The sequence below is a fragment of the Gekko japonicus genome, unplaced genomic scaffold, assembly GCF_001447785.1.
Source record: "Gekko japonicus isolate JY-2015 unplaced genomic scaffold, Gekko_japonicus_V1.1 scaffold2278, whole genome shotgun sequence".
NCBI classification, from domain to species: Eukaryota; Metazoa; Chordata; class Lepidosauria; order Squamata; family Gekkonidae; genus Gekko; species Gekko japonicus.
In genome coordinates this window covers 192717-215224 of record NW_015171573.1, presented here as the reverse complement: position 1 = coordinate 215224, position 22508 = coordinate 192717, and the positions used below count along the sequence as shown (strand labels likewise).

The 22508-nt window shown below is 45.9% G+C and overlaps 1 protein-coding gene across 1 annotated transcript in view; it reads left to right on the top strand.

Moving 5' to 3' along the window:
• Positions 1-22508, top strand: part of LOC107117650 (kell blood group glycoprotein homolog) — a 62752-nt gene that overhangs the window by 31998 nt on the left and 8246 nt on the right. The window contains exons 9-16 of the mRNA XM_015419806.1: positions 2986-3115; positions 5657-5767; positions 8193-8291; positions 10280-10357; positions 11796-11899; positions 18143-18253; positions 20335-20402; positions 22171-22337. Coding sequence (XP_015275292.1) covers positions 2986-3115; positions 5657-5767; positions 8193-8291; positions 10280-10357; positions 11796-11899; positions 18143-18253; positions 20335-20402; positions 22171-22337 — 868 coding nt within the window. The remainder of the gene's footprint in view (positions 1-2985; positions 3116-5656; positions 5768-8192; positions 8292-10279; positions 10358-11795; positions 11900-18142; positions 18254-20334; positions 20403-22170; positions 22338-22508) is intronic.

The following is a 22508-nucleotide window of genomic DNA, read 5'->3' as shown; positions in this document are numbered from 1 at the left end:
CCCGGTCCTGCATTGTTTTCTTCCCTTCAGCACTCAGTTCGTTTTCCGATCGCTCTTTCCCGGGGTTTTCTGAGAGTGCTTTTGTGCCAGTCTTTCCCCTTACTTTGCTTCAAAGCTGAAGGTAATCCTAAAGCATACACATTCCCTCAGATTGCCCCGCACACACACCCTTTTCCTGCCCCTCGGAGGCCAGCCCACTGCCCACACTGAGGTCCTTCTGCCCACCCTGCAACTTCCGCTATCCTCCCCACTGCATCGGCATACAAGCTCGGTTTCCCCCTCATTTATCATTTATATTTTTATTTACTCACTCTGTGCTCACAGGAGCCACCCGGGAGCTCCAGTCCCACAGCATCTCTTTCCCACCCAATTGGGAAGCCGTGGCTTCCAAGGCCCCTGCATCAGGCCCACACTGTCGCCCGAGGAAAGGGGCCGAGGGAAAAGGGCAGTTTTCTGCTTGGGAACCTCAGCAGCTGCTCTCTGGTTGGCTGCCTCTGCCGCCTGCCTGCTCCCTGACCCCAGGTGCCCTCAGCGGGATCCTGCTGGATCCTGCAGCGCCTCCCATCACCCCGTCATTGGGGCATGGTGGCAGCCAAAGTTCCCTCTAAGCTGTGGAGTCTTGTGAGCAAAAATTCTACTTTGTGAGCTACTGGCATTAAAGTTGTGAGCAAGCAATTTGGCTGCTGCATTAAATTAGTTTGGTCTGGAGCCCTCCTTCCTGAGCTAAGACCAAAAGGTGTGAGCTGGAGGCTAAAAAACTGTGAGCTAGCTCACACTAACTCAGCTTAGAGGGAACACTGGCAGCGGCTGCCCAGGACCCAAGAAGCCTTCCACGTTGGTGGTGGGAGGTGGTGGCAGTGGCAGGCACAGAGGAGTGAGTGGTGGAACGGGGATGGACAAACAAACAAAGTAAAGGGGGGGGATCATCGGCACCAGTGTTCCCTCTAAGCCGAGTTAGTGTGCGCTAGCTCACAGTTTGTTAGCCACCAGCTCACAGATTATTGTCTTAGCGCAGGAAGGGATGGCTCCAGAGCAAACTGATTTATGCAGCAGCCAAATGGCTCGCTCACAACTTTAATGCCAGTCGCTCACAAAGTAGGATTTTTGCTCACAAGACTCCACAGCTTAGAGGGAGCATTGAAGCACTGAATGAAACTGGCATTACATGTAAAGACGGGGAGAGACTGGGATGGAAAAGCCTTGAAAACATTTTTCCATTTAATACTTTAGTGGACAAATTTGCGGGGGGGGGGCGGTGGGAGGGGGCGGGGGACCATTTTGGCAGTCTCCAGAAGCTTACCATTACAATGGCGCCTCCTTGTTTTAATTTAAAAAAACAAACAAAATTGGACGCTCCTTCTCCCATGTCACAAGTGAAATTCCCACTCCAATGAAGAATAACTGCAGTTTTGGGTAGTAGGTGCAGAATAAATGCGCAGAATACACCAGATAAAAAAAGGATGGCGTGAACGGCAGGTAAACACATCCAAAGCCGAGCTTAAAGGCTTGACTGGTGGTGGGATTCTCCGCAGTGAGCTGTGCGTGCAGAATGGGCCTTAGCAATCGCTTGCAAGCGGATGTTCCCATGTCACGCCCTAAAGTCCAGTTTCAAAGTGCATTGGAAGTGGATGGATAGTGCATTATTCAGTGTGTGTCAAAGCACTCATTCTCAGAATGAAGGAGGAAGGATTCCAGGGCAGATGTTAAGGGGATCCAAGCCAAGCATCTTCCTATGATGGAGGCAGCTGTTTCCACATAGGTGCTCCTTGCAGACAGTGAGACAATGCCTCCTTTAGACTGTTCTAAAGAACCTCCTTCTCCAATAAGTTTGCTTTGGAAAAGAGATGCTTGCCGGAAAGAAGGAAATGGCACCAGGAAACACCTTGGTGGTTTCCATTGAGGATTCACATTGAGGATTCAATGGTTTAAGCCAAATCAAAGTCTTGAAGGATACCCATCGGTTCCGTGATCATGAGTATATCTCATGAACCGAGGAGAGAGGGAGGGAGGGGCAGAATGTGGGGAACTGACATCATGTCGATGGCCATGCTGTAGGGTTCAAACAAAACTCCATGGTAAAACTGAATACTAGAGTGTTGTGTTGGTGTGACCTCCAAGTATTTGTCAGAAGTGATTTCATGCTGTTGGTGGGGGGTTTTTTACAACCCCCCCTCTCCCACCAAAGAGGGAGGCTGAAGCAGGAGACCTGGGTCGAATCTGCATTTATCTTTCCCACCGGTGTCCCAGCCTTCTGACTCCGTCTTCAAAAAAGCTGTCTACAATTGCTGTCGTTTTCACACCTCAAGAGTGCCAGCACACTTTTGCACGTCTGCATATGTTTATTGCCCTTTCATGGCGGCTCAACTGTCTCTGCACCCCCACACTGCTTTAAAAGAATCTTCTCCAAACAACATTGGTCAAATCTGCATTTGCATTTTTAAATCAGTTCCGTGCTGCTGTGACGCCGTCTTTCTCTATGCCTGTTTGAACGTTGTTTGGAGAAGATTCTTTTAAAGCAGTGCAGAGGTGCAATGACGGTGGAGCCGCCACGAAAGGCCAATAGACATATGCGGACATGCAAAAGTATGCTAGCACTGTCGAGGTGTGAAAACGACACCAAATGTAGACGGCTTTTTTAAAGACGGCATCAGAAGGCTGGGACCCCGGTGGGAAAGACAAATGCAGATTCGACCGTTCAAACAAGCATAGAGAAAGACGGCGTCACAGCAGGACGGAGCTGATTTAAAAATGCAAATGCAGATTCGACCCTGGTCTCACTAACTGAGGAGGCAGAGCTTAAAAACAGAGCCTCTCCACTTCATTGCCTCTGTGAAAGGGTGATATGTCTTTTGCGGTTTGTGTTTGGATGAAGTCCCTTTGGGCAACTTGGAACTTGTTCTCCATAACATCCTGTTAAAAATAAATAACGGCCTCTTCTTCTTTTTCCCTTGTTATTACAAATCTATCTCTTAATCTTTCCGGCAGGGATAGCCTACAGATCTACATGATACTCTGCCTGGTCGGGAATATGTCCCCTGCCTTGGACAGACGGTTCCAAGAAGCTCGGCAGGAACTGGCAGATAAACTAACTGGCAAGACGACGGAGCCGGAGATGGTGACCCTGCTTCTCTTCAGCTCCCTCATTTCCCCTTCCCGTGTGGGGAGGGAGGTGTTCACTGTTCTCTTGCATAATCTGGGCTCTTTTTGTAGCAGGAACTCCTTTGCATATTAGGCCACACACCCCTAATGTAGCCAATCCTCCAAGAGCTTACAGAGCTCTTCTTACAGGAGCTACTGTAAGCTCTTGGAGGATTGGCTACATTGGGGGTGTGTCGCTTAATATGCAAAGGAGTTCCTGCTACAAAAAGAGCCCTAATTCTCAACTCAGATGCCAGCCTCCAGGGGGGACCTGGGGATCCCCCATCATTCCAGCTCCTCTCCAGACTACAGAGATCAGTCCCCCTGGAGAAAATGGATGCTTTGGAGGGTGGACTCTGTGGTACTGTACCCCCCCTGAGGTCTCTGTCCTCCCCAGGCTCCATCTCCGAATCTCCAGGAGTTTCCCAACCCTACCCCCCCAATCCCCTGACAATGGCCAGGGGGGACCTGGCAGCCCTAACTCTGGGTTGAAAATCCCTGGAGACTTGGGGAGGGTCTGGTAGAGTTCCCAGTCTCCAGGTCTGGGCGGGGATCACCCAGTTTTGGGGGCTTCTGCCTCCTGCCAGCCCAGTGGCCGGCAGGGGAAACTCCACCCTCAAACCGTGATGCTGTCACACAACATCCCCAACATGATTACATCACATTGCGTCGGGGACGTTGTGCAACGACACTCTGGTTTGGGGGCAAAACTCTACCGTTTGAAGCCGGTTTCGCCATAGAGTTTTGCCCCACAACCAGAGCGTTGCTCCTGACATCACCAATGTGATGACATCACTTCCAGGTGACATCAGCATGTTGCATGACATCCTGCCCACCCCCAGAACCCCCCCCCCCAAATCCCCCTGCCGGTGCAACGAGGGGACCTGGCAACCAATGTTCCCTCTAAGCTGTGGAGTCTTATGAGCAAAAATTCTACTTTGTGAGCTACTGGCATTAAAGTTGTGAGCGAGCGATTCGGCTGCTGCATAAATCCGTTTGCTCTGGAGCCCTCCTTCCTGAGCTGAGACAAAAAGGTGTGAGCCGGAGGCTAGGAAACTGTGAGCTAGCTCACACTAACTGAGCTTAGAGGGAACGCTGCTGGCAACCCTTGGGTCTGGGTATGGTCTGGGAGGGTGGAGATTGGAGAGGGGAGAATGCTCAGCAGGGGATGTGATGCCCTCCTGGGAAATTGATCTCGATAGTCGGGAGATCACTTCTAATTCCAGGAGAACTCTAGCTCCAGCCTGAAGATTGGGGACCCTACTTACACACTTCCATTGGATTCATTGGGCCCTGGCGTTGTCGGTCGGGAACTGGCCTTAGCGAAGTTTAGATGGGCAAGTAAGGTTTGCCAGACGCTCGGCAGGAGACCGGGGAGGCGGGGATTTATGGTTGGGGGAGCAATTAGTCTCCCCAATGAAATGACACCATCATACTGTGGAGAGTGATCACCTCCCCATTTCTCCAGGGAACATCCTCCCGCCGCCCAGCTGAGCAGTAATGGGCAATGGCAGCAGGAGTCAGGAGGTTTCCCACTGAACTGGGAGATCTGGCGACCATTTTGGCCAGGACAGATGTGGGAGAACTGTTTGTGCTATATCCCCAAATGTTGGAATGCCCTAACTTCGGAACAGAAAGTGGCACTTTCTATCTAGAAGAAGAAGAGATTGGATCTATACCCCGCCCTTCACTACCCAAAAGAGTCTCAGAGTGGCTTACAAACTCCTTCCCCTTCCCCTCCCCACAACAGACACCCTGTGAGGCGGGTGGGCTGAAAGAGCTCTGACAGAAACTGCTCTTTTTTCAAGAACAGCTCTTATCAGAACTACGGCTTGTCCAAGGTCATCCAGCCAGGTACGAGTGGAGTGGGGAATCAAACCCGGTTCTCCCAGATTAGAGTCCGCGCACTTGACCACTAGGCCTTCCACACAGGGTTCAAAACCTTTCTGTCCCAGCAGGCCTTCCACATGGGTTAAGGTGGGAAGACCTGTTTGTTAAATATCCATGTTTATAAATGATCTTTGCAGATTTTCTTTCTGAGTATTTGTGTCTGTGTGTGTGTGCCTGGATGTCATGGTTGACATCTGGCGACCTCTCGTGAGCTTGGCCATTTCAGAGAGGTGGCTTGCTGTTGCCTGCCCCTGTGTCCCAGCCCTGGTATTCCAAGGAGGTCTCCCATCCAAGTACTTGCCAGGGTCGGCCCTGCTTAGCTTCCGAGATCAGATGAGATTGGGCTTGCCTGGGCTATCCAGGTCAGGGCTATCTTTGCATATTCTTTGAGCCGTTGAGTTCTTTTCTTTAATTGCAGCTTTATAGATGGTGATTTTCACGAATTTTATAATATAATATTGATGGTTTGATGGGGGTGGGGTAATATTTGAACACTGCAATGAGTGCCAGTATAGTGGAAGAGCAGGTTGTAAATGCAATAAGTCAGTCAACTGGTACTTATTCAGGAGAACGTCCCTGTGATTTGCGCCTAGTATTACTTCATTTTTTTCCCTTTCTTCCTTCCCAGGTCAGAAATGAGCGTTGGAGGAAATGCCTGAGTGAGACCAGTACATTCTTTGGTCCTGTACTTGGAGAGATGATTGTGCGAGAGATTTTCCCCCAGAAGGCCAAGGATCTCGTAGGTATTCAATGACGCCAGACACAAATTCATTTCCCTCTCACTCTCCCTTTGTCGTCCTCCTCAACTAATATCCTGTTACATGTGATGTAATTAATGAATTGATTATTATCGTATGGCAGGAGAACCTAAGATTGTCTGGCGGCCAAAAGCTCTAGCTCTTTTAGCATAATGCACCACTAGGTGGTGAGCTAGACTTGTTTTTAAGGCAGGAGACGTTACAGAGGTGGTTTGCCATCACCTGCCTCTGCATTGCAAGGCCATGCCTTACTCCATTTGAGACTCGTTAATAAGTTTATGTTTTTACCAAACTTTCTGCCTTGCAAGCTTAAACTGCTTTTCATGACGTTCCGATAAACTCTATTTTTATCCTAAGAGGAGGGTCACCATCAGTTCTAATTAATGGGTGATTACATTTTTTTCTAAATTTATGTATGTGTTGTACAGTTTATTGCAATGTGAAAAAGGGCCTACGTAGTTGTTTTTACTGAGATGAAAATCTGTGTCTGGATTATACCAATTCTGGCTAAAAGTAAGTTCTGATGCGATAGGATATGTCTCCATTCAAGAGTATCGCCCTGTGAGTAGAAAACAGACATGTTCATGGCTCTTAACCCATCAGCCAGGCCAGTGGATCCAGGACTAGCTCAAGACTGATGATTCAAATTGTATTTTTGCATTTTGTTAGCCAGTTTGAGTTCTGATTGGGGAAAGACCAAGGTAAAAAAAATACTTTAGTGACTCAGATACAACAGCCCACCACCAATACCTTTCTATTAGGATATTTGGTGGGATCCCGACTAAATTTTCCACTAATGGCATGGGTGGGGTAGCTTCCCACCAATTCCCTCTTAAGAACATAAGAAGAGCCCTGCTGGATCAGACCAGTGGTCCATCTGTCTAGCACCTAGTGGCCATCCAGTTCCCCTGGAAGTCCAAAAACAGTGCATAGAGGCCAAGGCTTCCCCCTGTTGCCTTCCAGCACTGACATTCAGAGGCTTAGTGCCTCTGAACGTGGAGGTTCTCTTCAGTCACCATGGGTAGTAGCCACTGATAGACCTATCCTCCATGAATCTATCTAACCCCCTTTTAAAGCTGTTGTGCCTGTGGCCATCACTACATCCTCTGGCAGAGAATTCTACATTTTAATCACTCATAGTGGAAAGAAGCATTTCCTTTTCTCCGTCCTGAATCGAACGAACCTCTTCCTGCTGCAGCAACCCTCCCCCTGATTGTGTCTCATGCTGTTCCTGAGGGTCCACTGTCCCTCACAAGCACCATTTTGGGAGATTAGTGGGCCTGTAGTGTGTGTGTTTGGGGGGAGACATTCCATTCCCCTGACAACAGTGCCTTAGGTGAGCAGTACATAAGAACATAAGAACAAAAGAGAAGCCCCACTGTTGACCCCCCCCCCAAGCACCAAGAAGACAGAGCATCACTTGCCCCAGAGCCCCTAGCTATACCTTGTGGCTAATAGCCACTGATGGACCTCTGCTCCATATGCTTATCTAATTCCCTTTTGAAGCCGTCCATGCTTGTAGCACCCACCACTTCCTGTGGCAGTGAATTCCATGTGTTAATCACTCTTTGGGTGAAGAAGTACTTCCTTTTATCCGTTCTAACCCGACCGCTCAGCAATTTCATGGAGTGCCCACGGGTTCTTGTATTGTGAGAAAGGGAGAAAAGTACCTCTTTCTTTACCTGCTCTTTCCCATGCATAATCTTATAAACCTCGATCATGTCACCCCTCAGTCGTCTTTTCTCCAAGCTAAAGAGCCCTAAGCGCTTTAACCTTTCCTCATAGGGAAAGTGTTCCAACCCTTTTATCATTCGAGTTGCCCTTTTCTGCACTTTTTCCAAAGCTATAATATCCTTTTTAAGGTGTGGTGACCAGAACTGCACACAGTATTCCAAATGAGGTTGCACCATGGATTTATAGAGGGGCATTATGATATTGGCTGATCTGCTTTCAATACCCTTCCTAATAATCCCCAGCATAGCATTGGCCTTTTTTGTTGCAGTCACACACTGTCTCGACATTTTCAGTGAATTATCCACTACGACTCCAAGATCTCTCTCTTGTTCAGTCTCTGCCAGTTCAGACCCCATCAATGTGTTAAATTTAGTCTGGATCCATCCCATTGAATCAGAGATGAAACTCATAACTGAATGAATTCTTCTCATGGAAAGAACAATCTCGGGCTGGTTTGTGGGAGGTAGACGGGAGTTATTTTCATACATTGATTTATGTGGTAGGCTGAAGCACCACACACCATGATACTCTCCTCTTTTCTTCTCACCAGGTGTCACAGCATTTCCAAGAAAGTGACTGCTCATCTCCTTAAAGCTTCCACCTTGAGTCTCAGCCAGGGAGGCTGTTTAATTAATATTGGGGATCTCTCTCCCTCTCTTTTCTCCTTTCCAGGCTGAGCAGATGTTCTCTGAGATCCGAGATGCCATCCACAGCCAACTGGATCAAGTGGAGTGGATGGACAGCCAGTCTCGCCAAGAGGCCAAGGAGAAAGTATGCATCATGTATAACATGGGGTTGGGGAGTTCCTGGAGAGTTTGGGGGTGGACCCTAGGGAGGGCAGAGTTTGGGGACGGGAGGGAAAGATCTCATTGGGTGTAGGGAGGACGCCAGTTTGGTGTCGTGGTTAAGTGCGCGGACTCTAATCTGGGAGAACCGGGTTTGATTCCCCCCCCCTCCACTTGCACCTGGCCGGATGGCCTTGGACAAGCCGTAGTTCTGATAAGAACTGTTCTTGAAAAAGAGCAGTTTCTGTCAAGAGCTCTCTCAGCCCCACCTACCTCACAGGGTGTCTGTTGTGGGGAGGGGAAGGGAAAGGAGATTGGAAGCTGCTCTGAGACTCCTTTGGGTAGTGAAGGGCGGGGTATAAATCCAATCTCTTCTTCTCTTCTTCTTCTTTAATGCCATTCTCTCCAGGGGAACTGATCTTAGTTGTCTGGTGATCAGTTACAGCTCCTGGAGATGCCCAGGCTCCACCTGGAGGTTGGGAACCCTAAGGTATCTACGAGTGGCTATCAGAACCAGGTTGAAGGATGCGCAGTCATACCTAAATCTAAACCCAGAGAATATATTTCCCGGTTCAGCATCCTTGCCTTGACTGTGGCTGATAGCAGTGGCTTCCATCTGTTCAGTGTAATTATGAGCAGAGTTACACCCTTCTAAGCCCATTGACCTCAGTAGACTTTTAGGTAAAGGTAAAGGTTCCCTTGCTCGAAAGCCAGTCGAGTCCGACTCTAGGGTTGCGGTGCTCATCTCCGTTTCAAAGCCGAAGAGCCAGCGCTGTCCGAAGACGTTTCCGTGGTCATGTGGCCGGCATGACTAAACACCAAGGCACACGGAACGCTGTTCCCTTCCCACCAAAGTGGTACCTATTCATCTACTTGCAATTTCTTGCTTTCGAACTGCTAGGTTGGCAGGAGCTGGAACTAGAGTCTTGTGAGCTCACTCCGTCATGCGGCAACTCAGGTCTCGAACTGCTGAACTACTGACCTTCCACAGTCTGCAGTTCAGTGTCTTAACCACTTGAGCCAAGAGTAAATCTGTTTAGAATTGTACTGGTAGTACGGCAGTGAGAAGGCAGCTGTTTGCTGACTGCTTAAGGGCAAGGTCTGTAGGGTCTCAACGGATGGGTGTGGCATATCGGTATGATTACTTTAAGAACAACTCCCAGAGGCTCTCTAGAAGGGAGAGGATCAGGTCTTGTGACCATAACTAGAGGAGGAGTTAGAGTTACTGAGGCCTTAGGGTTGCCATTTGCCCGGTGGGGGCGGGGGATTCCCCAATTTTGCGGGCTCCTGCCTGCCGCCGGTCAGCGGAAGGGAACCCCCCCCCAAAAAAAACAGCAACGTTGCACACAATGTGCCTACATCCCCCGGAAGGGACACTCTGGATTTTGGGCAAAACTCTATGGTTTGATGCTGATTTTACCATAGAGTTTTGCCCAAAATCCAGAGCAATGTTACAGATGTACCTATGTAACTTCTGAGTAATACAGGCATGTTGCGTGCGACATCACTGTTTCGGGGGGAATGGGGGTGTGTGTGACATCACTTCCCACTCCCAGAATGTCCACCCATCCCCCTGCCGGCAGGTGAAAGGGACCTATAAGTCCTAGTTGTGGCCTGTTCTGTTAGCTGGTTGCTGTTTTCAAAAAAACAGAGTTCTTATGACGACTACGGCCTCCAGCACTGACCCTTTCCCTCCCCAAAGATAGCGTCAGAATCTCTGACAGTGTCCTTCGTACAAGAAAGCTTGCATGAATCACTTAGTTGGAAAAAATATGCAATACTGGGCTGCGCTCTACAGCTACCTGTGCATATGGGTCTTATGGGTTAGTGCTGATCAATTTTATTCAGCAGACATCTAAGATAGAATCAGGTGGGTAGCCGTGTTGGTCTGAAGCGGCAGAACAAAGTCTGAGTCCAGCGGGGCACCTTTAAGATCAATCCTCTAAGTTACTTGTTGTTGTTCTACATTTTTAGGTGTATGGGGTCCGGGTGGAGATTGGCTACCCGGAGAGCATCCACCAAACAGAGGGAATGGATCACGAGTACCAAGAAGTGAGTTGATTGAACACTTGCCGTATGACTATATTCTTCTGTGGTCCATTGAGGGACAATTCTTCCAGTGGGGAGGATGCCTGCCCTTCCCTTGTAGCTCCATCCCACGCCACTCCAATAAAATTTGAATCCCGGATGTGACTCCCACTTCCTTGGAGCCTCTCACATGATCTTCTGGCGTCAAATGCTACAGAAGGATCGTGGGTTGGCATTGGCATTGACTTTCAGTTTGCAAGACCTGAGCGAGGCTGACAAGGATAGGATATTTCGGAGGTGTTTGATTCATAGGGTCACCATAAGCTGGGAGGGACTGGATGGCGCATCATACACACAAAACCTTTTCCATCCTGACTAGCAGGGCTATTTTTGGGCAGGAACGCACAGGGACGGAGTTCCGGCTGGCTCCCAAGTTGACCACGCCCAGCAGGGACTCATTAGCATAATAGGCCACACCCAACAGCAGAAACTCATTAGGATTGGCTACATTAGGAGTGTGTGGCCTAACATGCAAAGGAGTTCCTGCTACAAAAAAGCCCTGGGTTTTGACAACAAACAAGGTAAACAGAATAAGAAGCAAAAGGTAGGTGTGGCTGGATGACCACACTTCTGGTAACATGGGGGTGCGGCCTAATATGCTAATGAGCTATGCTCTCATGGGTGTGGCTGGATATGCTAATGAGTTTCTGTTGTTGGGTGTGGCCTATTATGCTAATCAGTTCCTGCTGGGCTTTTTCTACAAAAAAGCCCTGCTGACTAGTGTTGACAGGCCATGCCTAACAGCCAATGGGAGGGTGGTCAATGGGGACATGGGAGGTGTGGTGTCATGTTCACTGTGATGTCACTTTCCGGGAAAACCCGGAAGTGATGTAGGCTAGCTCTAGGAATTGCCAGACTGCCCTACATCACTTCTTGGTTTCCCCCAGAAAAGACATTGTGGTGCCTACACCACTGAGTTTTTAAGAAATATATATTCTTCTGCCATCGCTCGAAGCAGTGGTGGGCAAGGCAGCCCTCATTCAAACTCTTCTGTGGCCTCAGATAGTTTACAGTTGAGCTTGAAGTCTACTGTTATTAAAGCGAGAAAGCCATTAATTAAATGGTGATGCAGTAAACAGCTGGCAAAAAGCCTACCAAACAGCAACTACCAAATCACCCACCAAAACCTTGTTGTAGAAGGTGGGCTTTACAGAGCCAGATGTTGATGATTGGTAGACGCTGAGGAAGAAGCCGTAATAATGTTAAAAGAAGGGCAGAAGAACCATCACCTCCCCTAGATAGAATTTGGCAGAACTGAGGCCTAAGATCTTTGAAGTGGGCAGCCAAAGGCAAAATACATTCCTTGCCCAGGCCAAGAGCTCCTGTTGGAAGCATCAATCAATCTGCTGCTCCCTCCCTCCCTCCTTCCCTCCCCGAGCTCACTTTTTGCTTCTTTCTTCAGGTGGAAATTCTGGAAGACAGCTTTTTCCACAATGTGGTTGTCTGCCTGACATTTCTGAGGAAGAGGTTCTCGCAGAGACTTGTCACTCCCCGTCTGCAGGATAAGTATGTTTCACTTAGAGCGCAAAGGAGACTGAGTGGTATGGCAGAACACATTTCATTCTGTTGGCGAGGGGACACTGTGTCAATGGTTTGATTTGATGCATACTCTGAAACAGGGCTTGTATAGCCTAACTGTGGGGAGAACTGTAATTCATGCTTTCTATTGTTCAGCGCTTGTTGAAGCTTCCTCTTGTTTTTTCCCCTTTCTTCTACTGGGCTGCTGTCTACCTGTAAGCAACACAACCTGAAGGACTCTCTGCAACTGAAAGGCCAATAGTCAGTTAAAGTTTGTTTCAAACCTCTTGTTTCAGTAAACTCTATATAATGCGACTCTGCAGGTATGGAACTGGTTTGTTTCCCCAGCACTGCTTATGCATGCCGGGGATAAGCAAGATTTGCCCCATTGCATTAATCTTCATGGCTCATTCTGCATGCCCTGCTGTCTACTCCACATGCCTTTCGGTTTAACTTGACAGAATGACTGTGACTTTCCCCACACAAACGAGTCGCCTCGCTCCTGCATTTGTGTTCCTTTGCAGCTTTCTTTCATTTCCACAGAGATATATTCACTCTGAGAAGCAAAAACAAAGTTTCCTCCCTCTTGTGGCGCAGCATGGGAGTTCCCGGAAACGGGGAAGTCTGATGCTGCACTGCAAGAGAGGACAAACTTTGTTTTTGCACCTCGGACTGAAAATACAACTACAGAAATGAGTGAAAGAGGTGGAGGAACACAAATGCAGGAGCGGGGAGACCTGCTTGTGCAGAAAACATCTTTGATTAGCTTCACAACTATTGCATGCAGAATTTGTTGCAGTTCTCAATTTGCATCTTTCCCTCCCTCTCATGGGATACCGAAGCACCTATGTGCAAATCCATCACTAAAGTTCACCTGAGCAGGAGGACATGTCCTCTTTTGTCTTTGGAGAAAGAGGGAAAGAAAACAGAACAGGGAGGGAGTATCAACCTAAAGAGATAGAGGCGGAAATGGGGGAGGGCAGCGGGCAGCACTTAAATACCCACAGAAACAATTCTGCTTTTGGAAGGATTATCCATTTGAAATCAGATGAGAACAAAGAATCGCAGCAAAAGGAGTTTTGGTAACCACGGGGCAACAGTGTGCTGGAAGCGGTCTGAATGCAGATTCCTGTAAAACAAATGCAGAAACAAGGGAAAACCCTGACGCAAACCAGAAGTGAAAGCGGGAGAGAATGCAGAACAGAAGAATAAGATGTGATCAGAAAACAAGGCAAAATATAGTCAAAAAGGAGATTCAGGCTAATGCAACCAAAACTACGGAAGTGGAAGAGAAGATGCAACAAGTGGAAGAAAAACAGGATTCTTTGACTCAGCAATTTAGAAGATCAGAAACAATGATGGAGTTCAGAAGGATGCAAACCCATCTGAGATTCAGGGGCATTAAAGAGAAGGAAAATGAAGATATAAGAGATGAAATGATGAAGGCAATAACATCATATTTGGAAGAAGATGAAGGGACAATGGACTCTGATTTTGATTTGATTTACAGAGTGAACTCCAGAATTGCAGAAAAGAAAAATTTACCAAGAGATGTTATTGTACAATTTGTAACAAGAACAACTACAGAAGATATTTTTAAGAAACAATTCACCGTCCCTTTTGAAATGGAAGGAAACAAGATTATGGTGATGAGAGAACTCCCCCGAGCAGTACTGCAAGACAGAAAAAGGTATAAGCCTTTGGTGGATAAACTGAGGACTTTGAATATTAGGTACAGATGGGAAATTCCACAAGGCTTATCCTTTACTTACAAAGGTGGGAGAGTCCAGATCAGGTCGGTGACGGATTTTTATAAATTTAAGGCGGACAATTCTGACGTCTTTGGAGAACTTTAAATTAAGAATCTACAATGGATTACAAATTGTTGTCATGGAACGTGAATGGATTAAATTCACCTAACAAGAGGAAAAGAATCAATTATTGGATACAAAAACAAAATTGTAACTTGATATGCTTGCAAGAAACTCATATTAGAAAACTGGATGCCAAATATTTAAAAAATGTTAAATTGGGATTAGAATTTTATTCCTCGGCCTTAAATAAGAAAAAAGGTGTGGTGATATATGTGAAAAAGGATTTACAACCTAAAGAAATTTTCAAAGATTTGGAAGGAAGATATGTGGGTGTGGAAGTGATGATTCAACAGAAAAAGACACTGGTGGTCAATATATACGCACCCAATGGAGCAAAAGAAAAGTTCTTTAAGGACTTAACTGAACACCTACAAGGACAAACTTATGATCAAGTTATTTTGGCCGGAGACTTTAATGGAACTATAGATCGGCTGGATAGACAATCACAAAAAGGCAACGAAATTAGTGGAAAATTGCCAAAGAACTTTTTTGAACTAGTCAAACAGGAAAAACTAGAAGATGTGTGGAGGAAATGGAACCCAACGCAGAAAGATTTTACTTTTTATTCCAATAGACATTGCTCTTTTTCCAGAATTGATATGATTTGGATGTCAGAAGAATTGTCAATGAAAACACAAAAAATAGAAATCCTGCCTAGATGTAACTCGGATCACAACCCTGTTTTGTGGACCTCTACTGAAAGGAATAAATCCTTTCTTTGGAGAATAAATGAAGATTTGTTGGATAAAAAAGGTGTTATGGAAATGTTAAAAGAAGAAACAAAACAATATTTCCAACAAAATCTGAATAAAGAGACTTCAATACAGGTAGTGTGGGACGCTTACAAAGCTGTGATGAGAGGGATTCTCATCTCACAAAATGTGAAGCAAAAGAAGGAAAAACTTCAAAGGCAAGTGGAAGTATTGGAACAAATAGCCCAAAAAGAAAAAGAACTGAAGAAGAAACCGGGGAAAAAGAAGATTATTAGAGAACTACAGTTGCTGAAAGAACAGCTGAATGATTTTTTGAACCAAGAGCTTTATTGGAATTTAAAGAAGTTACAACAGAAATCTTTTGAAGGGGCGAATAAACCGGGGAAATATCTAGCTTGGCAACTCAAAGCAAGAAAAGAAAGAAGAATGATAACCAAAATTATAGAAGAAGGAAAAGAATTCGTTGACCCTAATGGTATAAAGAGAAGTTTCTTCAAGTATTATGCTAAATTGTTTCAAGCAAATAGAATTGATCTTGAGAAGATTGAAAGATATTTAGAAGAGATTCCACTATCCAAAATAAGCAAAGAGTTTAAAGATTTACTAAATGGGCCAATCCAAACAGAGGAAGTGAGGAAGGCAATTGAAGAAGCGAAGTTGGGGAAGGCGCCAGGGCCGGACGGATTTACCGCGAAGTTTTATAAAAAAATGAAAGAGGAACTTGTCCCGGCCCTGGAAGCTTTATCCAACGACATACGGATGTGCAAGAAAGTGCCAGACTCATGGAAAGAGGCAATCATTTCATTGATACCAAAGGAAGGCCAAGAACTAACGAATGTAAAGAACTACAGGCCAATTTCTCTCCTAAATAATGACTATAAGATCTTTGCAAAAATTATTGCAGAAAGAGTGAAAAACTACTTACAAACAGTGATTTCAGAAGATCAAGCGGGCTTTCTGCCAAAAAGACAAATTCGAGATAATGTAAGAATAGTAATGGACGCAGTGGAATACTATGAAAAGCACCCTGAAAAAGAGGTAACTTTTTTGTTTGTGGATGCGGAAAAAGCATTTGACAATCTTAATTGGAAGTTTATGTTACAGATGATGGAAAAAATTGATACGGGACAACAGTTCAGAAATTGTATTGAAGCTATCTATTCGGAACAAAGAGCTACACTGAATGTAAATAAAGAATTGACCGATAGCTTCAAGGTACAGAAAGGTACTCGGCAGGGTTGTCCCTTGTCACCGCTATTGTTCATTTGGGTGTTGGAGGTACTTTTACAAAAAATACAACAAGATCAAGAGATTAAGGGTTTGACACATAAAGGTTTTAAATATAAATACCGTGCTTTTGCAGATGACGTAATGTTTATTGTGGAAAACCCGACGGAAGAGTTACCGTTACTATTTCAAAAAATAAAAGATTTTGGAGAATTGGCAGGATTTTATGTAAACAAGAATAAAACGAAGCTTATTTGCAAAAATATGACGAAACAAAAACAAGTGGAACTACAAAATTTGGTACAATGTGAAGTGGTAAAGAAGACGAAATACTTAGGCATTGAGTTAACTGCAAAGAATATAGACTTATATAAGAACAATTATGAAAAACTATGGGCTAAGTTAACCCAAGACTTTAAGAAATGGGACAAAATGAACTTGTCACTGATGGGAAGAATTTCAGTTATAAAAATGAATGTCCTACCACGTTTGATGTTCCTGTTCCAAACAATACCAATACTTAGTAAGACAGATTTGCTGCAAAGGTGGCAACAAGAACTATCAAAGTTTGTTTGGGCAGGCAAGAAACCGAGAATTAAGATGAAAATACTTTGTGATGCCAAGGACAGAGGTGGACTACAGCTACCAAATCTCAGATTATATTATGAAGCGGTTTGTATGACCTGGTTGAAGCAATGGGTGAAATTAGAAAATGATAAGCTATTGGGGTTAGAAGGTCATGATTGTAGATTTGGTTGGCATGCATATTTATGGTATGACAAAACAAAAATGGATAGCTTTTTTAAGCATCATGTGGTAAGAAAAGCATTATTTGTGGTATGGATGAGATATAAAAAATATTTTGGTGATGTAAGGCCACTTTGGATTGTACCAGTGGAAGTGTTAACATCTTACTCAAGACGTAGAGACAAAGATTGGTTGCTGTATAAAGACATAATAAAAAAAGAGGGAACAGAATGGGTAATGAAAAAGCAGAATGAAATTGAATATGAATATGAATGGTTGAAATACATGCAGATCTCTGACCTTTTTAGGTCAGACAAAAGAAATTATGGTTTTAGAGAGGAAAAAAATGAAATGGAAAAGGTATGGGAGAGTGGAGGGGGAAAAGATATCTCTAAAATGTATAAAGTGTTGTTAAAATGGTATACAGAAGATGAGACTGTGAAAGAGCAAATGTTAAAATGGGCAATAAATATGAACAAGGAAATTGACATCTGGTACTTAATTACAACAGCGAGAATGATCTATGCACAATTTTGGAAGACTAAGAAAGTACCAGAAATTGAAGATTGGATACAAAAAGTTCTGTTCATGGCAGAAATGGATAAAATTACAAAGAAGTTGAATAATCAAGAAGACAACGTGTTTTTTCAAGAATGGAATGACTTTAAAATATATCTGGAAAAGAACTGGGATGTAAAACAAAACTTAATATGTTTAGATCAATATTAAGTCAAATGATGTTATCTTGAGGTTGGATGATAACAAATGATGTGTTAATGATATAATGAAATTTGTAAGAAGGGGGAGAAGCATTGCGGGAAGCCACTGGAGGGAGGGGAGGAAGGGAATGAGGTAAACAATGGACTGAATGATTTAATCTTATATGTTATGTTCCTAAGAAAATAAAAATTTGTTTACCAAAAAAAAAAAAAGAAAGAAAGAAAACAAGGCAAAATATGGGTGCAGAAAGGGCCTATGTTAGCCTTCTCCATCTTGGCAGCATGACAGCAAGACATACCTCTTGTATCTCTAACCATCTTAGCTAGTTAGACTAGATTAGAAGCCTATCTCTGCTCTATCCTGTCTAGAATGGAGTTCCTTAAATAAAAGGATTCCGTTTATAAAGATAAAAGGCTCTGTGTGTAACTTTGTTCCTGGACAGCATAGATTAACCAGATGGGCTCTGCCGCACTATGTGCCTTGAGCATTCTGCTAAATTAAATAAAATCCCATCAAATGGCAGCTTTGGAGGGTGGGCTGTATGGCGTTACATCCTCGTTGAGCTCCCTCCCCTCCCCAAAATCCACCCTCCTGAGACTTTGCCCTCAAATCTCCAAGAATTCCTCGTGCTGGAGTTGGCTACCCTAACTGGATCACCCAACAACTTGAACATCAGGAGCTGATGGTGCATCTGGGACAACCTCAGGTGATAGGCGAATTCTGTTTGTGCGGTTAGTTCGGTAGCGGTGGCTCATTCACACATGCAAATCATCTCAGGATCTTTCAGTTAACAACACGACAAACGTGCATTTGTGGACAAGTATTTAGTGCGACCGCTAAAGCCACACCCGCTGAGTAGGTGGAGAGCAGGGGGGAAACGAGGTAAAAAAATATTGGCCAGGGAATTCCTTCCTTTGCGATCATCGTTGTTTAAAAAATTTCCGTTCCAGTTGGGAAGTGGTCCCATGGTCCGCGCATTCGTATTACTCACTGAGACGCCATGCCGTTGTCTTCCCTGCGGGAATGTTCCGCCCCCCTTTCTTCCATCCCGAATTTCCCAGGTAAGCGAGGTAGCTAAGGCTGCCGGCACATTTATTACCTCTTCTCTACACTATACTACCAAAAAAAATTACAAAACACCATCCAAGCTGTTGGGCTAGAGAGGCTAACAGGGGGGAAATGTGCATGGACATTGTCAGCGATGATGCACCTGGTGACAGTGTTCCCTCTAAGCTGAGTTAGTGAGAGCCAGCTCACAGTTTTTTAGCCTCCGGCTCACACATTTTTGTCCTAGCTCAGAAAGGAGGGCTCCAGAGCAAACTCATGTATGCAGCAGCCACGTTGCTCGCTCACAACTTTAATGCCCATAGCTCACAAAGTAGAGTTTTTGCTCACAAGACTCCACAGCTTAGAGGGAACATTGCCTGGTGACCCAGCTTTCAACCCTCTAAAGACAGCACCCACTTGCTCTCACCTTAGCTAAAATATGGAACCAACATTCCACAGGGCAGTAAGCCATGACTCAGTTGTAGAGCATCTCCGCTTGGCACACAGAAGGTCCCAGGTTCAATCCATGTTATCTCCAGTTAAAGCAAACAGGTTGTAGGTGATTTGGAAGACCTCCGTCTAACACCTTGGAGAGGAGCTGCCACTCTGAGTAGACCATGCCTGAATCTGCATCTAGCATTTGCTCCCGCTGTCTTACTAAACCCACACTGGAACAGAAATTCCCATCTACATTGCATGCCACTTTCACTTTGATTGATTGTCAAATTTTACAGCAGCGTCCAGACTGCATGCTGCTTTCACTTTGTTTGATCTCTGGTTTTATGGTGGCCATCTGCATAGATTTACGGTCGTTTTATGGCTATTCACGGGTGACTCTGCAGTCAGTACGGCATTAACCTGGGGAAATTGAATGTGGTTTTGAGCCGCAACTTTTTCTGTCCCAGTGTGGGTTTGGTACAACAACAGAGCAAATACTAGATGCCGATTGGGCCCATGTTGACCTTGATGGACCAATGGTCTGAGTTGGTATAAGGCAGTTTCATGTGTTCACGTGGTCCTCTTGGAATGCTTTTTGTAGGCCTTCCTCAAAGATAATCAGGAATAACAATGATGTGATTCATAACAGGTCAGAAATGGGGAATTTGGGACTCTGTTCTCCTCCGCAAAGCCCATTGTGAAGACCCAAAAAGCATCTTGCAATTCTATCGTGTTTTTCCTTTCTCTGTTTCTTTAAAACCAGATCTTCCCAGGCAGGTTAAAAATTGGGGCAGAGGTAGATCAAGTGGAAGGTTTGCTTAACCATTTCTTCAATGAACTAAAAAAAAGAAATCGCCCTATTCAATTTGCTTTTTCACCCTCAGGGGGGAAGTGATGATGCCCCCCCTGTATCTTTTCCCAGCTGTTGAAAAAGCATTCTGAGAGGACTCTTTGGGCTGAAAAATAACCAGAAGAGAAAAGGTCGATCACCCTTTCTCCAGCCCTCTCTCTTTCCCGAAATGACCCCTAGTTGTACATGTTCCATGTACTTTGCCCCTCAGTGGTTGTCTCAGTTTGTAGCAGGGCTATTTTTGCACAGGAACGGAGTTCCGGCTGGCTCCTGAGTTGGCCACGCCCAGCAGGGACTCATTAGCATAATAGGCCACACCCAACAGCAGAAACTCATTAGGACTGGCTACATTATGGGTGTGTGGCCTAACATGCAAAGGAGTTCCTGCTACAAAAAAACCCCTGGGTTTCGACAACAAACAAGGTAAACAGAATAAGAAGCAAAAGGTGGGTGTGGCTGGATGAGCACACTTCTGGTAACACAGGGGTGTGGCCTCATATGCTAATGACCTGTGCTGTCAGGGGTGTGGCCTAATATGCTAATACGTTTCTGCTGTTGGGTGTGGCCAATTATGCTAATGAGTTCCTGCTGGGCTTTTTCTACAAAAAAAGCCCTGGGGTTTTCAAGAATCATGGGTGGAGGACACATGGAACTCCGTGTTCCATGTAGTTTGAGCCTAAAGTTGGGACCGCACACTCAGCAAGATTTGGCCAGCTGTGAATTGAAGCAGGAGAAGATCACCCATCGCTAATCCCAAATTTGCAGGTCCTAGAAACCATTAAGCCCTTGTGTGATCTGTTTTTTCAGTGCTATGAACTTTGGCGCAATGGGATTCTTCATGGCACATGAGCTGCTTCACTCCTTCTATGATTACGGTGTGTACTCCCTTAAAATGAAACAGAGTGTATAAATTTAAGAAAAAGGATGCCTAATGAGCTCTCAGTTGCCGTTTTGGGGGTTGCTAGGCAACCGCAACAATACTGTTGAGACTTCTAAGCCTTGGTGTCTGTAAAGCAAAGCCATGGAGGAGAGCAAGAGTGGACTTGGAGGCCAAGATGGCCTTGTCTTGTCCTTTGAGGGATGTGCTGCTCACCTGGTGGTGACCACCAGACACGTACTACCCATGAGGTTTGCCAAAGCCCCAGGGTGGGATTCCCATCCCCAGCTTCCATTGCCTGCTGCCACTTGGAGTGGGAGTGAGAGAAAACAACAACCAAGAAACCCAGACCAGGAGTGTGGCATGCAGTGCTACATCACTTCTAGTAAAAACCTGGAATTGACATAGGGTAGCATTAGGGAGCTTCTTTGAAAGAGGAAATAATATGGGAGGGTGAACACAGGGGAATATGAGGCCCCGGACACACGGGCCGGATAATGCGGGGGGGGGATGCCTATTTGCGCCATCGCAGTTTGATCCGCGATGATGCGTTCAGACGCGACGGCGGCTTCCTCCTTTGGCACCCGCGGCAAACAGGTCGATGGGGGAGAAAGCTGCGCGCCGGCGCGATCACACCGGGGGAATCCGCATGCAGCCCGTGGCAAACCATTTGCTAGTAGGTCATCCCAGGTACTTTTTAAATTGCGCATCTTCGGTGGGACGCCACGGGTTCACCACGGGAGCGCTACGCCTCCCAGATGTTCCGGTGTGATCGCGCCAGAAAACTCCGCGGGAGAATCGTGCCTTCAGCGTGGCAAATGCTCCGTGTGACCGGGGCCTGAGATACCATAGGTCCTTGCAGGTCCCCCACTTGTATTTCATAATAACAAACAATTAATATGTATCTAGTGCTTTTGTCTGTTCACAAATTGCTTCTAATAATCCATTTAGCATCCCCGCTTTGTTGAGCGTGAGTGTTATTATCCCCAAATTGCAATGGGGGAAGGCAGCTGAAGGAGACTGGCTTTCCAAGGGTCACTTGGTGGATTCATAGAACTTAAGCTGATTTCGCACTAGAGCTGCCTCGATGTTGCGCCACCATTTTCCCCGATACTATTGGTCAATTTCACACCCGAAGCTGCGGGGCTGCATTTTGACTCGCGGCTTCGCCCGATTTCCCCCGCAGTTTCGTAATCCTGTTTTTTGAGGATCACGAAACTGCGGAGGAAATCGGGTGAAGCCGCAGGTCAAATGCAACCCCGCGGCTTCGGGTGTGAAATTGACCAATATTATCAGTGCAAACGGTGGCGCAACATCGAGGCAGCTCTAGTGCGAAATCAGCCAGAGTCTGAGTCCAGTGGCACCTTTAAGACCAACGAAGTTTTATTCAAGGTATAAGTGTTCGTGTGCAAGCACACTGTATCTGAAGAAGTGTGCTTGTACACGAAAGCTTATACTTTGAATCAAACTTTGTTGGTCTTAAAGGTGCCACCGGTCTCAAACTTTGTTCTACTGCTTCAGAGCAACATGGCTACCCACCTGGATCTATCTTGGTGAACTCATGGCAGAGGTGGACACTCCACCAGCTCTGAGGCCAAGGGGGAAGCAGGGCCTGACTCATTCAATTTTCTCCTCTCCTCTTTCAGACATCATTTCTTTGACAGAATGGTGTCGCTGTGGCCCTTCGCATCTTATGTATTTTGTTGTGGTCAGTGAGATCACCCTCTGATGCTCACCTTCCTGGCTTTTCATGTTTTTCCCCCTAGTGTGGCCTGAGACCTGTTCCAACTGTGACATGCAAGCCCTGGCCCAAGGGACAGACTGCCTCGTGAAACAGTACGAGAGGTACTCCCTGAAAGGTCAGCACATCAACGGCTCTTTCACCCTTCTGGAGAACGCAGCGGACACAGGGGGACTTGCCATTGCTTACCAGGTATCCAGATCAGATCGACATCCATACCCGCCAGCCACTGCAGATCCTCTTCAAGCCTGTCTCGCAGCCACACTAGGCCTGCATGCCCCACATGTTCTTATAGGGTTGCCAACCCCCCCCCCCCGGGTTGCCAGGGGTCCCCCGTTTTTTGGGGGGTTCTACCTGCTGCCG